Genomic DNA, 20,668 nt, shown 5'->3' on the forward strand with positions numbered 1-20,668 from the left:
TTGTGTATAATATCTAATATATATATTACATGAAAAAGGCTTTTTGTTCTTGTTGTGGAACAGTTAAACATTAGAATTATGTCTTGAAAACTTTGCAAAAAATGTATTAGGCCAGTTGTAGAAAATACTAGTAATACCATGATACAGCCAGAGAAATAACACTTAGAACAACTGGTGTTGGTCATCTCCATGTATTTATATACCTGTACTTTGTGTTCTTCCTATATTCTCATTCAGCATTGTAACATGTTCTCTTCTTTTTTTAATTTTTTTTGGGGGGTCCAGTCGTGTGGCCTGAACTCTGGTTCTGGGTGCTGTCCCTCAGCTCTTCAGCTCAAGGCTAGCGCTATACCACTTGAGCCACAGCGCCACTTCCGGCTTTTTTCTTTTTGCTTATGTGGTGCTGAAGAATCAAACCCAGGGCCTCATGCATGCAAGGCAAGTGCTCTACCACTGAGCCACTTTCCCAGCCCCTCTTCTTTTCTTTCAATAGTATTTTATAAAGTACTTTAACCTATAGTATCAGGAGGCTTACCACTCAAATCTCCTGATATAGCAGCCTTCTCTGCCTGTCTCTTGTCAGAATGGAGAATAAATTCAAACTTTATTTCTATCCCTTTATGAGCCAAAAAAGTTTTTAATTGAATGGGCAACACCTCAAGTCAACACCACTACTTTCCCAGCCCCAGTACCAAAGCATTAAAGTCAAGGTACTATATAGTTGTTGGTCTCCTATGGAGAATAGCTCTCCCTTTGAAATTAATATAAAAAAACACTAAGTTACTAGAATATATAATTAAGTACTCTTAATAAAATTTTAATTTTTTGCAGAAAAGCTTTCATCATTTAATGGTAAAATTATTGACTATGTTTCTGCAATATATATCCAGAAGTAACCAAGACAAATGTAATAACCATTCTTGGGGTTAAAAGCCAAAGCAGTGGCTCATGCCTGTAATCCTAGCTACTCAGAGGGCTGAGATCTGAGAAGAGCGGTTCAAAGCCAGCCTGGACAGTAAATTCCATGAAACTCTTATCTCCAATTAACCACCAGAAAACCAGAAGTGGAGCTGTGGTTAAAGTGGTAGAGCACTAGCTTTGAGCAAAGCAGCTCAGGACCAGCACCCTGAGTTCAAGAGCTACAACTGACAAAAAAAAAAGGCAAAGCATTAATTTTTTGCTTTGATAGAAGACAATTAATAGTGTTAAATATGTTTATTGTAAACTTTAGACACAAAAATAGATTTTCTAGGCCATTCACATGCACATTAAAACCAAAAAGCTGCAAACTACAATATATGTAATTATACAAATGAAGCCACTCTGCGATGATTACAGGATGGTTGTCCATGCACGTTGATCAGAGTCTTTATCTTTGAAGCCTAAGATCCAGAAGTGTTGTTACTACCAAACCTCTGATTAACACTGTGAAGTAAGTGTTTTGGAAGGCAGTTCCATGAGTTAGCTAACATTTCTTTAAAACAAATGACTGCTTCTAAGCTTAGCCTGAAAGTAGACAAGGAAAGAGAGAACAATTTTACTTCACTATTGAGAAATACTTTTAACTTTTTTTTAATCTTTTTTAAATTTTTATTATTATTATTTTTTGCCAGTCCTAGGGCTTGAACTCGGGCCTGGGCACTGTCCCCAAGCTTTCCTGTTCAAGGCTAGTTCTCTACCATTTGAGCCACTGCTCCACTTCCAGTTTTTTTGGTAGTTAACTGGGCTAACTTTGAACCGTGATCCTCAGATCTCAGCTTCCTGAGTAGGATTATAGGCATGAGCCACCAGCATAATTCGATAGCCTTTTTTTTTTTTTTTTTTTTGTCGGTCGTGGGGCTTGAACTCTGGGCCTGGGCGCTGTCCCTCAGCTCTTCAGCTCAAGGCGAGCTCTCTACCACTTGAGCTACAGCGCCACTTCCAGTTTTTCTGGTGGTTTATTGGAGATAGGAGTCTCACGGTCTCTCCTGCCTGGGCTGGCTTTGAACCGCGATCCTCAGATCTCAGCCTCCTGAGTAGCTAGGATTACAGGCGTGAGCCACCAGCGCCCGGCTCAATAGCCTTTCTTTTTGTGCTGTTACTGTGCTTGAACTCAGGGCCTTACACTCTTATTTGGCTTTTTCCACTCAGCTGGCGTTCTACCCATTAAGCCATACACTCACTTCCATCCAGCTTTTTGGTGGTTAATTAGAGATAAGAGTCTCCAATTAACTCACTTAGTGGCTGCTTATCAGTGTTAAATCTTCCAAACACTTTCTTGCTCAGGCTAGCTTTGAACTGTGATCCTCAGATCTCAGCCTTAGTAGCTAGTATTATAGGTATGAGCCACCAACACCAACCTAAAACCTCTAAAAACTAGTTATCTCAATTAAGCCTCACTATTGCCTTTAAGTAATCCATAAACCTGGTTTGATAAGAGTGTGAAAGCACCAAGTAAAGTTACTTACCGTACAAGAGATTTTGGCTGAACTGAAAATATAAGTATCTCGTTACTGTGTGCCTAAAAAGTAGAGATGAAGAATACATTACAAAGGAAGAACTTGCCAAGTGTCCGTAGCGATATGAAGTGATATACTTACTGCTCTGTGATGGACCAGCAGGTTGTTCTCACACCCACCAAAAACTATCACTTCCCCTTCATCACTGGCACAAGCTGTATGCCATAACCTGTATTTAAAACAGAACTTGAGTCTCAAGTCATCAAAAAGACTTAAGTTGACCATTTCACAGTATAGGGTAGAGCTGGTAAAATAAAGCTAGAGAGCTTAAAGTCATTCAGAACAAATAGCCTGAGAAAATCTTAAGGAACTTAACATGTTATTACAAAGTAGCTAGAAAAATCATTATTTTATCTGGATATTTATTTTATCTCTGATATAGTGTACATTTATGTAATGAAGGATGTGAACTGAACAATATGTTTTCTAGGTCTGTTAGTATGGACCCTCTCCTCTTTTGCTAGTCAAGGCCAATTGGCTTTGCACAAAACATCTGAAGAATGAATGGTACAAGCCCTACTTAAATTATTCACATCTCAATCAAAGCCCATTTGTGCCAAATGAAGTCCAGGTGGCATGATTACTTGGATTAAAAGCTTGGGGGGAAAAATGCAAGCTGATATATCTACATGTTCTTTGGATTCCAGCAATGAATGTATCATTGCTTGTAACAACTCTTTGAGATTAATAGAAACAAGTTATCAGTGTTTAGCAGATTTTGGGGGTGGGGAGAGGGTCCAGTCATGGGGCCTGAACTCTGGGCCTGGGCGCTGTCCCTCAGCTCTTCAGCTCAAGGCTAGCGCTCTATCACTTGAACCATAGCGTCACTTCCGGCTTTTTTCTTTTTGCCTTTGTGGTGCTGAGGAATCGAACCCAGGGCCTCATGCATACAAGGCAAGTGCTCTACCACTGAGCCACCTTCCCAGCCCCCAGATTTTTTTTTTAGCAGATTTTTTTAAAGGTGATTTTTCTGCTTGATCGCTAATTTACAGTGCTAATGCAAATCTAAGCAACAGTTCCTGAGTTTTGGGGAAAAGGGATGGTACTGGGGTTTGAACTCAGGACCTCATGCTTAGGTAGGTGCTCTATCACTTGCTCTCCCCTTTGCTTTTGTTTTTATTGACAAGTTTATGTGTAGTTCAGCAGAAGTAAATGTACAAATCCATATTCTTTATGTGATAAAACAAAAGCATCTGATACTTGGATAATATTGTGTTTTTTTTCCTTGAGAAGAATGGTGGTAAGCCTTATGGAATAGCAAAATTTCTTAAGGATGATATGCTGCCAAACTCCTTCAGTCCTTACCAGTCTTGCTTATCCATGGGTCTCATTAATTCAGAGTAAGAATTACATTTCAAATAGTTCATACCTGGGTTTTTCAGTATAGGGATGATTAAATTGTATCCATTCATTTTTACTGATGCAGTAAGTCCAGGCATCACCTGGTTAAATCAAAAGAAAAATAGCTATGAAGTATTTATTTTGTCAATATGACATTGACGTTTAAAGTGCATAGTTTTAGCAAGAAAGAAAACTGGTCCATAATCCAGCACCCTCCCTGTGGTTAGTGAAACAAACCCCCCAGCAAGGCACTTAAGAGCTCCCAGTCATCATATTTTTACTGGGAAGGATAGATTTTATGTGAAACTATCTGCAGTGAAAGTATAATTACAGGTGTGTTATAGAGTCTAAAGGAAAAACAAACTCTATAGTCATCTAAAATACTCATTTGTTGTAATTTACTATTTGTAGATGATATATAAATACATATAACATTAATTTTATTAAAATGTACACATGGTTATATGTAAATACATATGCTTAAATGACTCACTTAACGGCTGCTTATCAGTGGTAAATCCTCCGAAGAGAAAAAGATGATCTGAAGAGACTGGTGTGAGTGAGTGCCATGATCGGCCAATTGGACATATGCCTTGTGGTATTCTGGAAACAATAGCTAAGTTAAAATATCTGTGATTAAAAGCAGCTGTTTAATACATATTGAATATGGAAATTTTTTTCAAAAATTATATGGAATTATTAGCAAACGTTTAGCACAGGCTGTACCAGGCACAATTATGCAACTAGAAATAAAAATAAATTTGTTTTCTTAAGGAGTCTATTCATGATTACAGAAAATTTAAGCACATTTCATTATATACTAATAGGAAATAAAAGGAAACATCTGAAATTCTATCTAAATAAAACGATACCTACAATTCATTCCACTCCCATGTATCCAGATTAAGAAAGTGAAGATCATTCATTCTAGAATCCTAAAAAAGGATAAGTAATTAGCTGTTTTAAAGAAACCAGAAGTGAATCATTAAAGCTGTTCATATACTCACTCGGTATCTGCCACCAAACACAAAGCCTTTGTTTCCAACAGTTGCACATGCATGGGCAGCACGAGGTGAAGGTGCTTTACCCTATTAGAAAATTGCAAAAGCACTTTCATAAATGAATTTTTTATAAACAGAGAAAGTACCAGAGCCCTCCCTGCATGCAGGATGAGACTATGCCAGATATCTGAGCTTTATTTTAAAAGCAGAAGTGCAGACTATTATAGATAACAGCAATAGTAAAAGCTGACCGCTGATGTATTACTGAATAGGCTGGTTATTTTCACAAAGTGGTTGTTTTATTTTTATTTTAAAATATTTTAAAGTATCAGTTATTTTTCTTTCTCTTGGCTCAAATATAGCCAAAGATCTTTTGGGCATAGAACTTTTTCTTCAATTGCGATTGTCATGAAAAAGAAATCTAACCTTTAAGTTCCAATCTAAATCTAGATTGCTTGTGTAATTACTAACAATTACAGCCATCATAAAAAATTAGATCTTGCCGCCGGTGGCTCACACCTATAATCCTAGCTACTCAGGAGGCTGAGATCGGAGGATTGTGGTTCAAAGCCATCGGTTCAAATCCAGCCCAGGCAGGAAAGACTGTGAGACTCTTATCTCCAATAAACCACTCAGAAACCCGGAGTGTTACTGTTGGTTCAAGTGGTAGAGCACTAGCCTTGAGCTGAAGAGTTGAGGGACAGCACCCAGGCCCAGAGTTCAAGCCCCAAGACTAACCAAAAAAAAAAAAAAAAAGATTAGATCTTGAGTGTCTCTTTATATCTTTTTAAAAACCTTTTCTTCATTCTAATTCCTGGGGAAAAAAAAAAGCTGTGGATTTTGTTTTACCAGTCCTGGGGCTTGAACTCAGGGCCTGAGCGCTGTCCCTAAACCTCTTTGTGCTCAAGGCTAGTGATACTACCACTAAGTTACAGTGCCACTTACGGCTTTTTCTGAGTAGTTTATTAGAAATGAGTGTTTCTCAGACTTTTCTGCCTGGGCTGGCTTTGAACCAAGTTCCTCAGATCTCAGTTTCCTCAGTAGCTAGGATTATAGGTGTGAACCACCAATGCCTGAGGGCTGTGGGGGGTTTTTAAGTAGTTGTACAAAGAGGTTTAATTCCATAAGTCAGGTTAAGAGTACAATGCATCTTGATCAATGTCACTCCTTCCACTGTTCTCCTCCATTCTTCCCCTCCCTCCCCTATGCTCAAGTTAAATAAATTTTTACATAGTCTACATCTATACTGAATATAATGTCTGCATCGAAAATAAGTTTTGCACCATGTCCCAACTTTGGTGTGTCTATCTTCTTTATTATTCTCCAGCAACTCACAGTAGTTATAGGCTGGCTCCAGGTAAATGTTTCAGTGTCTAAGATATGTACATGATCGTTCCATCCTCTTGGATGACTTGAATTCTACAGAAAAGAATTGCGTTACTTTACAAATTACACAGCCTTTGTCTGATTTATTAACAAATAAGCAAAACTACTGAGTGTATAAAATTATTTCAACATACTAAGGAAAATAAGAAATTTCATTTACCCAAAAAGATGTTTCATCAAATTCAAATGTTCCCAATACTTTATCTTCAGGTAAGTATCCATATCCTCCAAAAAATATTAACCTATTTGATGAAGAACCAAAATATCAACATCTACAAGCTAAGATATAAAGAGATCTTTCTTACTTTGACATTGGTAAAAGTTGAAGAGATACACTTGAATATATGAAAATATTTGTTTAAATAACAACATAGCTAACACTTAACTATATCTTAGTTGTTAAGTTAAATGCTTTCAGGTATTAGTTAAACCTTTGGGACCTATAAGGTATGTTTTATGCTTTTAATGGCCACTGACTAAGATACTTGAATGGTAAACTACTTTCCCCATAAAAACCAAAACCTAGTAACTCACTTGTTTTTATATACCCAGACACCAAGTTTGTCCTTAGATGATGGAGGAACTCCTTGGCAATCAATTCTTTCCCACTGTAATACTCTGTCTGTAGACCTTGAATCTAGCATGTAAAACTGTCAGAAACAATGGTTTCAGTTAGACTTGGTTTATGTGACAGAAGTTCAGCATTAGTATTTAACTTTACTATGATTTATGATAAGGGTACTGAAATTGTGACTGCAGACAGGTTTGGTTCAAGATCATCAATTGTGACAGGATGTAAACTGACTAAATCATTAAGAACACTGTCATATAATTCACTCATAGCCACTTTTACAACCAAGAATCACCAATATCTTCACTTACATTCTGGCACAAGCTATTTATCTTGCCTTATTAGTCTTAGGAACTTCAGGTCTTAACTGATTTATGTATCAGGACCATACTACTAAAAGGACTATGTTTATAAATTGTAACCTTTGAAATCAATCTAATTAATTGCAGGAGCAAGTCAGCACTTAAAAAAATTAAACATTCTATTAGTTTACTTAATCTGCCTATGGTTTCCTATCATCCTCCAAAGGACTGACATTCAGACTCACACTCTCTCTCACACACACTAATTCCCTGAGACACCCAGGCTTCCTTTTGGCTGAATTTACACACTCAGGCTGACATACCATGCTAACTTCTACTTGACCACTCTCATCCACAGCTCCTCTCCTCACCTAGCTAGGCTTCTTCAGGTTGTATCAGTTACGTTTCTTCCTCATGGCTCAACTATAGCCAAAGATCTTTTGGACATAGAAGTTTTTCGTCAACTGGCTCTCAAGCTGAAGACTATTACATAAAAATAAAACTGGAACTACATTTGTTAAAGTGGTCTGTAGTCCACATGCCAACATGTGTTCCTCTCACAGCACCTTGATGATCCCATTCTATTTTCTAATTTACTGCAAGCATTGCCTCTTGGATGAACACGTTCCTTGTTCTACTTCCCAGTCCTAACAAACCCAAGTCAAGGATTCTTTCAAAGGCAGTAATATTTACAGTTATCACTGTGTCCCAGGTTTTATATGTCTCTCAACCAGATACACTTACATGTGTCCCTTCGAGAATGTGAGACCACTATTCATCTCTGTCTACAGTGTTCCACTAACTACTGAACATTTAAGTTGCCGAGTAAGTGAACTGATAAATGTTTACTTGTATCCTATCTACCTTTCTGAAACATCTCTTACTGACCTGAGAAGAACAACCGACACCTTTATTTGAAAAAAATATAGACAAAATTTGAACAGGGAGGCTGGGAAGGTGGCTCAGTGGTAGAGCGCTTGCCTTGCAAGCCTGAGGCACTGGGTTCGATTCCTCAGCACCACATAAGCAAAAAGAAAAAAGCTGGAAGTGGCACTGTGGCTCCAGTGGTAGAGCTGTAGCCTTGAGCTGAAGAGCTGAGGGACAGTGCCCAGACCCAGAGTTCAGGCCCCACAACCGGACCCAAAAAAAAAAAAATTAGAACAGTAGTGTCTTAGGCAACAATATTATATGACTGTCACTATATAACACTATTTAGTGTTAGCCTTGTGGCTGAGTGGTGTTCTGTTCATATTTATTCTTCATGATTATACCTTGTCTTCATCTTGTCTGAGATTTTCTATTTAAAATGTCTTTAGTAACTAACACTTAACCTAACACTCAGGGGTTCTAAGAGAACATAGCAAAGAAAATCTAAGAAGTTACTGCACATAGGTAGCCAATGAAAGTTGATTTTTAAGAGACCTAGGTAAATACAGACTGATAAAATACTAAAATGTACATTCATTCCATAATTACATATTTTTTCAACTGGAACAGAAATAAGTATAAACCTAACTTAAAATTTTTGAGGTTTGCAATAGAATAAAACTGCCTTGAACTGGAATCCTGAACAAGCACCAACCTTATTTGTATTGCCTCTTGAATGGTGTCCTCCAAACAAGTACAGCACTCTATCTACACACACAGCACAGCTTCCTGACATAGAGGGAGGAACATCACCTTCAGTGTTAATTTTTTTCCTGGGGGATAGGGAAAATTAATGTAAGATTCACAAAGAAATGCAAAGATGAACTAAGTTTTCTTCTACTTATATCTTCATAATAAATGGGAAGAAAAAGAGGAACTAGTGATGTGGAGCTTTAAAAACAACAAAGGAGCTTTTCCTCTCTCTTCCCCATCCATAGACAATGCCAGCTGCTCCACTCAGGCAGGATCAACCTAGCATATCTATAAATTCTATAGTTTGTTTCTTTGGTTGGTCATGGGGCTTGAACTCTGGGCCTGGGCACTGTCCCTTAGCAGTTCAGCTCAAGGCTAGCACTCTACCACTTGAGCCACAGCACCACTTCTGGATTTTTCTAATTATGTGATACTGAGGAATCGAACCCAGGGCCTCATGCATTGCAAGGCAAGCACTCTCCCACTGAGCCACCTTCCCACCCCAGTGGCTGTGTGTGTGTGTGTGCGTGCGCGCGTGTGCGTGTGTGTGTGTGTGTGTTTAATCTTAATAAGCCAGAAACTCAAAGAAAAAAACGTAGGTATTCCTAGAATTGACAATTCAAGGTCCTGTTCTCAAACTATCAGATATAATTATCACTTAATCTTTGCCTAACTTAATTTTGTGAGTGTGCCAGTCCTGGGACTTCAACTCAGGGCCTGGACACTGTCCCTAAGTTTTTGTGCTCAAGGCTAGCTAACACTCTACCACTTGAGCCACAGCTTGACTTCTGGCTTCTTTTGGTGGCTAACTGGAGATAAGAGTCTCACAGATTTTTTTTTTTTTTCTGCAGTGGCTGGCTTCCAACCACAATGCTCAGATCTCAGCCTTCTGAGTATGTAGGATTACAGGCATGAGCCACCAACACTCAACTGATTAACTCAATTTAAAGAAATATGTAGAATTACTCTAGTAAGGGAAGCCTGCATTATTACAAATTACCAGTTCCACAGATTAAGCAATCAGTTCATATTGACACCGATTTGCTATTTACAGAAATAACTGCTAAGTAGGACTATTATAGTTTTGAGAACCACAATCAGTAAAATATTAACACAAAGTTCTCACAAAACCATGGGGGAGATTGTTTTGTAAATTCCCCCCAACATGGGCTGGGAATGTGGCTTAGTGGTAGAGTGCTTGTGTAGCATGCATGAAACCCTGGGTTCCATGCCTCTGTACCACATAAACAGAAAGAGCTGGAAGGGGTGCTGTGGCTCAAGTGATAGAGCCTTGGGCACAGAGAGGCCCAAGGACAGTGTCTAGGCCCCAGGACTGGCCAAAAAAATCCTCCCAACATTACTAACCCAACCAAAATCTTGAGAAACGTATTAACAGTTGTGAGACTGGCAAAAGATCATTTCTGATTATTCCTAATTTATATAAAAGACAAATTTAAGTTCATTTTTGTTTGTAAATAGAACATACTATTTAATTATTGTGATACTGAAGATGGAATCCAAGACCTTGCACATGCTACATGAACACTCCTATCACTGAACTACATCTTTAGCCCAGAACATAACTTTTTTGTTGTTTTCTTTTTATAGAGATTTGCAGTGCTTTTAAGAAATACACAGGATTTTTATCTTTATCCTATTCCAAGATCTGAAGCCTCTATTACTACTTCACAAAATCCTGAATAGTAATTTCTCTTAGGTAATAAAAAGAATCAAGTAATTGTTGAATTATATCTGAAAGAAAAAATAAGCTTAGCAGTTAAGCTATACCAGTACACTTTTCAGAATGTGTTTAGCACCCTTAATTACAGAATTTTTATTCATTAGCTGAGTTTTCAATGTTTTTCTTTGCACCCTTGTTTGATTTTAAGACCCCCATAATTCCCAGTTACCATCTCCCAGTCTCCATGTTGTAGATCCACAGTTCTTCTCTAGGCAGGTAAAAGTCATATAAGCCTCTCACCTGGTTGCTCTATGAATAATCAGAAAAATTGCAAATATAAATACCTGGTATTTTAAGAAGGCATTGTACAATTCTCATACCTTATTGGAGATATTATGAAGCTAATTACAAAGGGTTAAGTCTCATATACTTACATGAAGTGCAGTCTTCCTGGACCCATGCCATGTAAGTAAAGCTTAATGTAGACAGCTCTTCATTAAAACTTTTGATACAAAAAAGATCAAGGCCACTATTTCCTGAACAGCCTATACAGAAAATTTCAGTTGCATCACTTCAGGAGAGATTACCTGTGTCCATGACAGCAGACTTCAAAGTGCCTGACCCATGCTAACATACACATGGTTTTCTAGCCAAACTTTCCTCCTACTTGTTCACTGACACGCAAAAGAGGGCAGAACTGTACAAGCACATATTAAGGGCTTTTGTTTGTTTCTTGTTTTTTGTCGGTCATGGGGCCTGAACTCTGGGCTTGGGTGTTGTCCCTCAGCTCTTCAGCTCAAGGCTAGCACTCAAGGCTAGTGCCCAAGGCTACCACTTGAGCCACAGCGCCACTTCCAGCTTTTTCTGCTTATGTGGTGCTGAGGAATCGAACCCAGGGCCTCATGCATGCAAAGCAAGCGCTCTACCACTGAGCCACCTTCCAAGCCCCCACATATTAAGTTTTAATGCTAACTACAAGTTCCTGGTTCTGTTTCATTTTCCTTCAGGTATTAAGTCCTAACAAAGACTGAGTTTACCATATGACAGACTGTTTGCCACAAACTGCTTTATCTAATCCTCACAGTAATAGAAGTAGAAAATAGTTTTGGCTGGGGCTGGGAAGGTGGCTGAGCGATAGAGTGCATGCGTTGCAAGCATGAGGCCCTGGGTTCGATTCCTCAGCACCACATAAACAGAAAAAGCCGGAAGTGGCACTGTGGCTCCAGTGGTAGAGCACTAGCCTTGAGCTGAAGAGTTGAGATACAGCGCCCAGACCCAGAGTTCAGGCCCCATGACCGGCAAAAAAAAGAAAAGAAAAGAAAATAGTTTTGGCTTTTAAAGAGGTTGTAAGTTACTCGTTACTTAGCAAGCAGTGATGGAACTAGGAATCCAGTTTCCTCTAAACTTTGACAACTGCCTGATATTTTCAGCTTCTGATCTTCCTTGGCCACTTTCTGAATCACATCAATGCACAGTAAACTGAAGGTTACTGGGAATCAGTCTAAGACTAGTAGCTGGAGGAGTAAACATACAGAAACAGAGCAGCCCACCCTGTAAACATTTCCCCGCCACCAATGAAGATGTGATAGGGGAAAAGAGGAAGGGACAGACCGGGAGATACACAATGGACTGACCTGGAGTAAACTTGCTTGGCTTGGGGGAGCAAAGCTATCAAGCCAGTTTATTGCTTTTGAAACTTCAAGGACTTTCAGTGCCTACTCCCAGGGTTTCAGCCAAAAGTGTGAAGGCAAACCTTTGTTTTTGAACCACCCACTTTACTCAGTGATAGTGACACTCCCCTCCTCCCCAACTATCCAAGATCTACCATCAGAAACCTCCCACCCTGACAGTTTTTCCCTTCCCTATACCCCAAAGAAAAGCCCATGCTCTTAATGCTGCATTTTTTTTGCATATAGAATTCTGAACAGTTTGGGCTGGGAAGGTGGCTCAGTGGTAGAGTGCTTGCCTTACATGCATGAGGCCCTGGGTTCGATTCTCCAGCACCACATAAACAAAAAGCCGGAAGTGGAGCTGTGGCTCTAGCCGGAAGTGGCGTTAGCCTTGAACTGAAAGCTGAAGGACAGCACCCAGGCCCAAAGTTCAGGCCCCACAACCGGATCCAAAAAAAAAAAGAATTCTGAACAGTTTAGCTATAAGTATGATTATCAAAAGATCTGCATTGCTCCAAGGTAAGTATATACAATGTGATAATGGCCACAGTATACCAACCCTCCTCCTCCCAAATCCCATTCACTGAAGGGTAAGGAAAACACTGCAGGTTCAGAATGGCAAAAACAAACCAAAAAAAACAACAGACTACTTTTATGTTGAAATCAAATGAAAACATGGTGACAGTTCTTAGAAATGATCAACTATGATCAGGTGAAATGTACCACAAGCTAAACTTAGTATAATCACAAAGCAAGTCGGCCCAGGCCAGGCCTAGGTGTGTAGCCAACAATCCAAGCCACTGGGAAGCAGGGATCATTTTAGGGCCAAAAGAGAATAACAGTTTTGTAGTAGGAATACACCAGAGCACCCCAGCGAACAAGATTCTAGAATGTTCAAACCAAAGAAGAGAATGCCCCGGTGTTAAGTAGGAGACCCCCTGGGTAGGCCCTCCCAGGAGCAGTACAAAGAAACTGGCTCAACTGGTAACTGACCACACTGTTGATAATTAGATCAAAGAAGCGACTACACTCTAGTGACGTAGGTTATGGGGGGTTTACTGTTGGCTACTGGTGAAATTTCTTCTGGGACTTCAGTCCTCTCTCAGCTTAAACCATAAGGAACGGGGCCCGCTACTCAAACAATAGCGTGACGGCCATCTGCCCAGGTGTGGCAGGTACTGTGCACAGGTGGAAAGGGTGAACGCGGTGATTCTCCTCGGCCCTGAGTAATCCTCAGGGGGAACCTTGCAACTCCGTCACCCCGGGTCGCGGAACCTACGGGTCGGCCTGACCTGAGGCCCTAGCCCACCGTGGTCTCTCTCTCGCCAAGCCCCGAGTCCGGCCCGGGGGGAGGGCCCGCGAGATCGCTTCCCTGGCCAGGACCAGAGCCAACGGGCCGAGTCGCGCGGCGGGGGCCAGACCCGGGAGGCCGCAGCCCAGCAACAGCCGGCGGCCTGGCCGCCACTGACCTTGTAACCGCCCCAGACGAACATGTGGCGCCCGTCGCTGACCGCTACGTGGCCGCTGCGCTCGGCCGGGCAGGCGAGCTCCATGGCGTCGTAGTTCTCGAAGGCTGGCCCGGGCAAGTCGTCCGCCCGCAGATCTTCGTGGCCATCAGCCATCTTGAGGCCGCACTCGAGTGCACCGAGAATGCCCGCGCCCGGGAGCGGGGAGAGAGGAGACAAAGGAGGAGGAGAGAAATGCACGGAGGCGGCCGGCGCGGGGACGGGCCTCTGCAGCCCGCGCTGCGTCTCCACCGTCCTCGGCCGAGCGCGGCGCTCCGATGTCGGGTCTCGGGCCGGGAGACAGCGGTGACAGGCCCGGGACGGCAGGCTGGACGGGAGCTAGCCGCCGCGGGCTGCGCGCACTGAGCACCCGGGCCCCGCCTCCAGCGGCCCCTCCGCTTGTTTACGCCGCGACCGGAAGTCGCTAGCCGCGCCCCGGAAGTGCCATTGATCTCCGCCCCTTGCGCGGCTCCGCCCACCGCGGCCACCCTGCCGGAGGCCTGAGCGGGGACGCCGGGGCCGTCGTGGGCCGGCGGGTTGGCTGGTGGAGCTTGAGGTCGGCCTGGGAATCGCTAGGTTCTCCCTCCCCCAAACGCTTGTCTTCCCGCCCTTCGGGGACTTGGCCCAGTGGACGGAGGTGGTAGCGCGATGGCCGCGTGTCGGGCCTCGCCGCGCGGCCCGCGGCCTCCGGGGCTCCGCGCAGCCCTCCTGGCCGCCGGCGCCGCCCGCCCCGGGCGTTTGCTGTTTTTCTGGGCGAGTTGCGGAATGGTGGACCCTGCCCACACATGCTGTGTGTGCTGCACTTCCGTCTGAGCCCGTGAAGGAGGCCTGGGGTAGGACGCGGCCTGAATCCCTGCCCGAAGCCGCCTCCCGGCTATCAGCTCCGGTTGGAAGGACACCACGCATCCTCATCTTTGCCCTCGCTGCCATCTTCAGAGCCTGAAACCTCTGTAGCTGGCGTGTGACGAGAGGATTCATGTCAGCGTCCAGCGAGGAAACAACTACTGTGGAAAACGTGACTGCGCTCCGCCCCGCGTGGACCCCGCCGCACCTGCAGCCAGAACTGCTCCATCGCATTGATGCCCGGTTTATCGTAAACCGTGTAAATCCTGCCTTACTTAAAAACCCCTGAATTGGCTTACTTCACTTAGAATCCAAAGTTCCTACCCTAACACAAGGTGAGACCCCACATAGCCTGGCCATGATCTCTGATCCTGGATGGCCTTGGCTCCTTAAATCGGCACTCTCTCAGTTCTTCACACACTTACCATGGTTAGAACCAGTGTTGTCCCTGTCCCCAGAAGCCTGACTCTTAAAACTTACCCAGGGAAACCCGCGGGATACCCCTCTCGTAGGCCACGTTTAATTCCCTTATCTATAATTCTCCTTTGCTCTTAAATCGCTGAAGCCATCCTGGAATCTCTGGACTGTCGTTGCTCTACAATGCTAGATTGTAAGCTTGGAGTAGGAGTCTAACTTCCGTGATGCTTGCTTCAAGCCTGTTCCTCTGGATAAAGCTAACAGTTACTTCAATTGATGAACTACACCTGACAAATTGTGGCTCAAGTGGTAGATCGCCCACCTTAAGTTGAAGAGCGCAGGGACAGCGCCCAGGCCCAGAGTTCAAGCCCATGACCGGCAAAAACACACACACACATACACACACACATATCACTAAAAACTTAAAATTTTACATTATATTTTTTTTGGGGGGTGGGGGGGTCCAGTCATGGAGCCTGAACTCGGCCTGAGCGCTGTCTCTCAGCTCTTCAGCTCAAGGCTAGCGCTCTACCACTTGAGCCACAGCGCCACTTCTGGCTTTTTTCTTTTTGCTTATGTGCTGCTGAGGAATCGAACCCAGGGCTTCGTGCGTGCAAGGCAAGCGCTCTACCACTGAACTACCTTCCCAGCCCCAAAATTTTATATTCTATCCTCAGAATGCTATAGGGCCACAGCTTATAGGGAACTGAATTCCGTCCCAGAAACGTCCTGGGTACAGGATCAATTTTATGTAGAGTTGAATGTGTATAGATGCTCTTCAATTTTGATAGTTATATCCCAATAAATATCCCAAGGTTAAGTTGAAAATAAATCAATTGTAACTCCTTTGTACAGCTATTTTGAAAATACCATAAATCAGAGATGTATCATAAATCATGGTCAGAAATGTATCATAAATCAGAAAATACCATCAATCAGCTACTGAGCATAATAGTGGCACAGTAAGCCCAGTTGCCTTGAAGACTACGTGGCTAGCTGGTAGCCACTGCTGGCCATCACTACCTAACATTACAAGCATGCTGGCCACATTGCCAGCCCAAGAAAAGACCAAAACTAGACATTTGACATATAGTTTTTATTGAATGCATGTCACTTTTGTGCCATCGTAAAATAATCATGAAGTGCAACTAATGTAAGTTTGATAGCATGTGTATATGTGCAATTTTATAAGCCACTATAATAGTGACTTTGACATCGTTAATTGCTATTCATGTGTCAAACTATACTTTTCTTGTATTTATGAACCAAGTTTTTGAAACACACTTACTATGTAAGCTGAGTTCAAAGTGTGAAAATGTCCCAAGCCCTCTGGATATCTAGAGATCTTTTCAAGGTTCCTTATGAAACTGTCTTTTCTAAGTATATGCAGACTTATGTCACTTAATAATGAGGACATGCTTTAAAAATGAGCCAAGGGATGTGAACTATGTAAACATCATTCAGTATAGTTACACAAACTAGGATGGCATGACATGACTGGGCAATACCTTATAGAACCATTGTTGTCTGTCATCTTCTCACATCTTGTCATGTGACACATGTAAAGCCAGATTTTCTTCACACAAGTCAATCAAAACAATATACAAGTGGTGCAGTGGCTCAAGCGGTAGAGTGCTCTATTTTAAAAAAAAAAAAAAGGCTGGGAATGTGGCTTAGTGGTAGAGTGCTTGCCCTGGGTTTGATTCCTCAGTACCACATAATCAGAAAAAGCCCAAAGTGGTGCTGTGACTCAAGTGGTAGAATTCTAGCCTTGAGCAAATGAAGCTTAGAGACAGTGCTCAGGTCCTGAGTTCAAGCCCCAGAATGGCACAAAAGAAAAAGAAAAAAAAATGAAAGAAAAAGAAAGTACTTTAGGATACATGATTTTTTTTAGTAGTAGTGTTTGAATTCAAGCCTCACGCTTCCTAGGGCTCTATGTAAACTAAACCTTCAACCCGTTTTACTTTAGTTTTCAAGCCCACACCAGACTTAGAAAGCAATCCCCCTCCCATGTATCTGGGATCACAGGCATGTAGCACCACTCTTAGCCACTGACACATGATTATTTGAAGCAGCATAGCATATTGAGTCAAATAATAGCACTAGGGTCTCAGATCAAGAAAGGACAAAGGGAAGAAGGAAGGAAATAATAGCACTGGTTTATATGTGTTCGAGATGATATATGGAATTTCATTGCCTTAAAGCCCAAATGAGTCTGTATTTTGAGGGGACTAATCCAGATTTTTTATGTTCCAATGAACTATTTAAAAACATAGGCACTTTGGAGTTGGAGGCATGGCTCAGTTGGTAGAGCACTAGCCAATGAGCAAAAGCAGCAGAAACCCAATTCGAGTGGAGTATTGGTCTCAAACCTAAAAAAACGAAGGGAAGGAAAAACATAGACATTTTATAAGGGGTTGAGAAGGTATTCATATAATGCATTTAAAGATGTTTGTTCTGAGCTGGGAAGGTGGCTTAGTGGTAGATTGCTTGCCTTGCATGCATGAGGCCCTGGGTTCGATTTCTCAGCACCACATAAGCAGAAAAAGCCAGAAATGGCACTGTGGATCAAGTGGTACAGTGTTAGCCTTGAGCTGAAAAGCTCAGGGACAGCACCCAGGCCCAGAGTTCAGGCCCCATGACTGACAAAAAAAAAAAGATGTTTGTTCAAAAGAAAAGTTTGTTCAGTTAGTGTTTTCCATCATTATACAATAATGTTCTTTTGTTTTGCTTTAAAACAGGGTCTAATGCCGGGCACTGGTGACTCACGCCTGTAATCCTAGCTACTCAGGAGGCTGAGATCTGAGGATCACAGTTCAAAGCCAGCCTGGGCAGGATAGTCCATGATACTCTCATCTCCAATAAGCCACCAGAAAACCAGAAGTGGTGCTGTGACTCAAGTGGTAAAGCGCTCACTGTGAGCTGAAGAGCTCAGGGACAGTGCCCATTCCCAGAGTTCAAGCCCTAAGACTGACAAGAAAAAAAAATTTTTTTAATAAAATAAAATGAAGTAAATGATGGTCTAGCTATATATCCCAGGCTGTCCTGAAACTTGACTGGGTAACCCACCAGCCTCAAACTTGACTTCCTCCTTCCTTAGCCTCCCCGTTGCTAGGATTACAGGGATTCACCATGACAGGCTCCAATCAGGTTTGATACATTTTTGCTTTAAATATAAAAGTTGCTTTTGAAATTCATAGTAAGATAATTTCTTCTAAGATTACATTAGTTGTAAAATACACTCTCCACCCTGTTACAAAGACTAATAATAGAAAAAAATCAAAATTCACATTTAACTTTTTTTGCAATCAACTCTAATGATTGGTTCACAGTGACAAAACTATGAAACAGTAATTGTGTATACTTTGTACAATAAATAAAATATAAACACAAAATATTCAAATACATAAATAGAAGCTTTACACATCCAAAATACAATACATATATAAAAGATATCTCTGAAATTTGATGAAGTACTACAAACTACAGTTGTCACTATAAATTATATATATGTATAGAAATTCATTTTATAGCATTTAAAATTTTAGAGATAATTTACATGGTGATAAAATGGAGAATAATTTTATATACCAGGTATTTAGTAATCAATCATTATTAATAAGCCAATGAAAGCATGACTGTGATAATATGATGAAAAACATCACATATGTTGTTATAACAAAAGTTTCATCTTGAAAAATATATAGTTTTCATTTTTGTATGAGTGACAATACTGAAGAGATATTTGAGTTTGAACATGTTAGTATCTGGAACATCAAGTCTATAGAGCATCACCCACTGAAATGTTTACACAATGACTTTAGAAGCACTCTTCCAAGACAAATGTATTTTAATATGTCTCTGAAGTTTATATATATATATATACCAAATCTTAATATTCCAGGCCTGTGTGATAAATAAACCTCCATTTTATATACTTAAAAACATGGTCTTTACATATACAGCTATACCTGGATAAACTAATCTTAGGGGTAATGGAGACAAAATTGACATGTTTCCTCTGCTGAAATAAAAGATGAGGAAACGTGAGGATGGTGCCTTTTACTTGGTAAATGCTACAAAGGACAAAATTCAATATTTAACACTATATTGGTACTGGCCTGTTGTATAATTTTGGGCTAGCTTTATTAGTTTTATTTTTTTAATTGTTACTTAATATCAGTCATTTCAGACAACATTTAGGTATAATTTTAGTGTGATAAGAAAGTTTATTCTCTTTGAAAGTTGGTATGTAGTGTTTTTATACTTACATCTGCAATTATGTTAGGAGATGTCTGAAGACCTTAATTTCTCAAAAACTTTTCAGTAAAGAGTACACATTGAGTTGTTAAAATTGTACTTACTTTGAGAAAGGTTATTTGTTTGATAGTTGGTAAGAAAGTCAGCTTACAAATGTAAATATAAATTCGTACTCAGGTCTTATTTCCATATATTCCATGCCATATAATCAATTTAACAGAATATTTTTGTTTCAAAGTTTATCCTTTAAGTAAATCCTGCAATTAGGGGAGGGTGGTAAATGTACAGTCTGACTAAAATGTTTAAACATATTAGACAAATAGCAAATATAACAATTCAGTTGGAACTGATCCACTAATGCTTATTTTCTGTTTCTTCTTTTTGAATTCTTTGTTCTTCTCTGTGATTAGCTGCAGTCCAAAATGTTATTTTTTTGAGAACTTGTTGCAGAAGTTTAGGAGGTAATAAAGATATTTGACTCTTTAAAATGACAGCATTTTTACCAATGCAGTCAAGGCATGACCTGCAAATAAAACATAATAAAATTATTAGTTTTTGAACCAAAAGGTATAATATAAAATATTTATAGCAGTGCTAGGGATCAAATGCAGATTGAATGCTAGGAAAACACCTTACCACTAAGCTAAATCGTCAACCCTATAATTAAGTATAATTAAAAATAAAAATCATTATAAAAACTTTTTTTTTCTAGAGCACAAGTGTGTGTGTGTGCGCGTGTGCGTGTGTGTGTGTGTGTGTGTTGGTACCGGAGCTTGACCTCAGGGCCTCACACACTCTAACTTGGCTTTTTCAATGTTCATCACTGGCACTCTACCACTTGAGCTATACCTCCACTCTCTGCTTTTGCTAGTTAGTTGGAAATGAGAGTCTCATGGACTTTCCTACCCAGGCTGGCTTGAAACCACAGTTCTCAGATCTCAGCCTCCTGAGTAGCTAGGATTACAGGAGTGAGCCACCAGTGCCAGGCTAATCATGTATTCTTATTGCACAGAATCTATATCTGACCAAAATCCAACTGAAACAGAAAATACAACTTACCATACATAATTTTTTTAATTAAAAAGATTCAGACTTCAGGGAGAAAGACAAGACGTGGGAAAAGAATAGAAAAAGGTGATGGACAGGATCAATTCATATATGATATATGCATGTATGGAAATATTTCACAGTGAATCCCACTAACTCATACAATTAATATGTGGTCATACTTATAATTAAAAATAAAATATACTTCTGATTTTCTTTTTAAAAAAGATTCAGAGTTAATTTCTTTTTTTCGTGGTCCTAAGGTTTTCAGCTCTAGGCCTTATGCTTACTAATGTAGCATTTTAGCATTTGAGCTACATCCCAGCTCTTTTTGCTTTTAGTTGTTTTTCAGATATCATCTCACACTTTTGCTCAGGCCAGTCTGACCTTGATCCTCCTATCTCTATCTCTCAAATAGTTGGCACTAAAAAAAAAAGCTAGGGTTACAGATTTGAACACCTAGCTATTTAATTCCATCTGTCCTTTCTTCCCTTCATTCTTTCCCCCATGCATAGGATGGAACCAA

The 20,668-nt window shown here is 40.7% G+C and overlaps 2 protein-coding genes across 2 annotated transcripts in view; both read right to left on the reverse strand.

Annotated features, from left to right (window-relative positions):
* Positions 1–1,200: 1,200 nt before the first annotated feature.
* On the reverse strand, positions 1,201–13,971 carry Klhdc2 (kelch domain containing 2). The gene is made up of 13 exons (XM_013012319.1): positions 13,540–13,971; positions 10,630–10,709; positions 8,682–8,799; positions 6,761–6,876; positions 6,387–6,468; positions 6,176–6,259; positions 4,847–4,927; positions 4,716–4,774; positions 4,333–4,442; positions 3,868–3,940; positions 2,580–2,667; positions 2,448–2,500; positions 1,201–1,506 (listed from the first exon to the last, which is right to left on the reverse strand). The coding sequence occupies exons 1-13, from the start codon at positions 13,690–13,692 to the stop codon at positions 1,383–1,385; spliced, it is 1,221 nt and encodes a 406-aa protein (XP_012867773.1). The 5' UTR covers positions 13,693–13,971; the 3' UTR covers positions 1,201–1,382.
* Positions 13,972–17,852: 3,881 nt separating this feature from the next.
* Positions 17,853–20,668, reverse strand: part of Klhdc1 (kelch domain containing 1) — a 42,004-nt gene continuing 39,188 nt past the window's right edge. The window contains exon 13 of the mRNA XM_013012252.1: positions 17,853–19,618. Within this exon, the coding sequence (XP_012867706.1) occupies positions 19,450–19,618 (169 nt within the window). The 3' untranslated portion in view covers positions 17,853–19,449. The remainder of the gene's footprint in view (positions 19,619–20,668) is intronic.

The sequence above is a fragment of the Dipodomys ordii genome, unplaced genomic scaffold (genome assembly GCF_000151885.1).
Source record: "Dipodomys ordii isolate 6190 unplaced genomic scaffold, Dord_2.0 Scaffold16, whole genome shotgun sequence".
Classification (NCBI taxonomy): Eukaryota; Metazoa; Chordata; class Mammalia; order Rodentia; family Heteromyidae; genus Dipodomys; species Dipodomys ordii.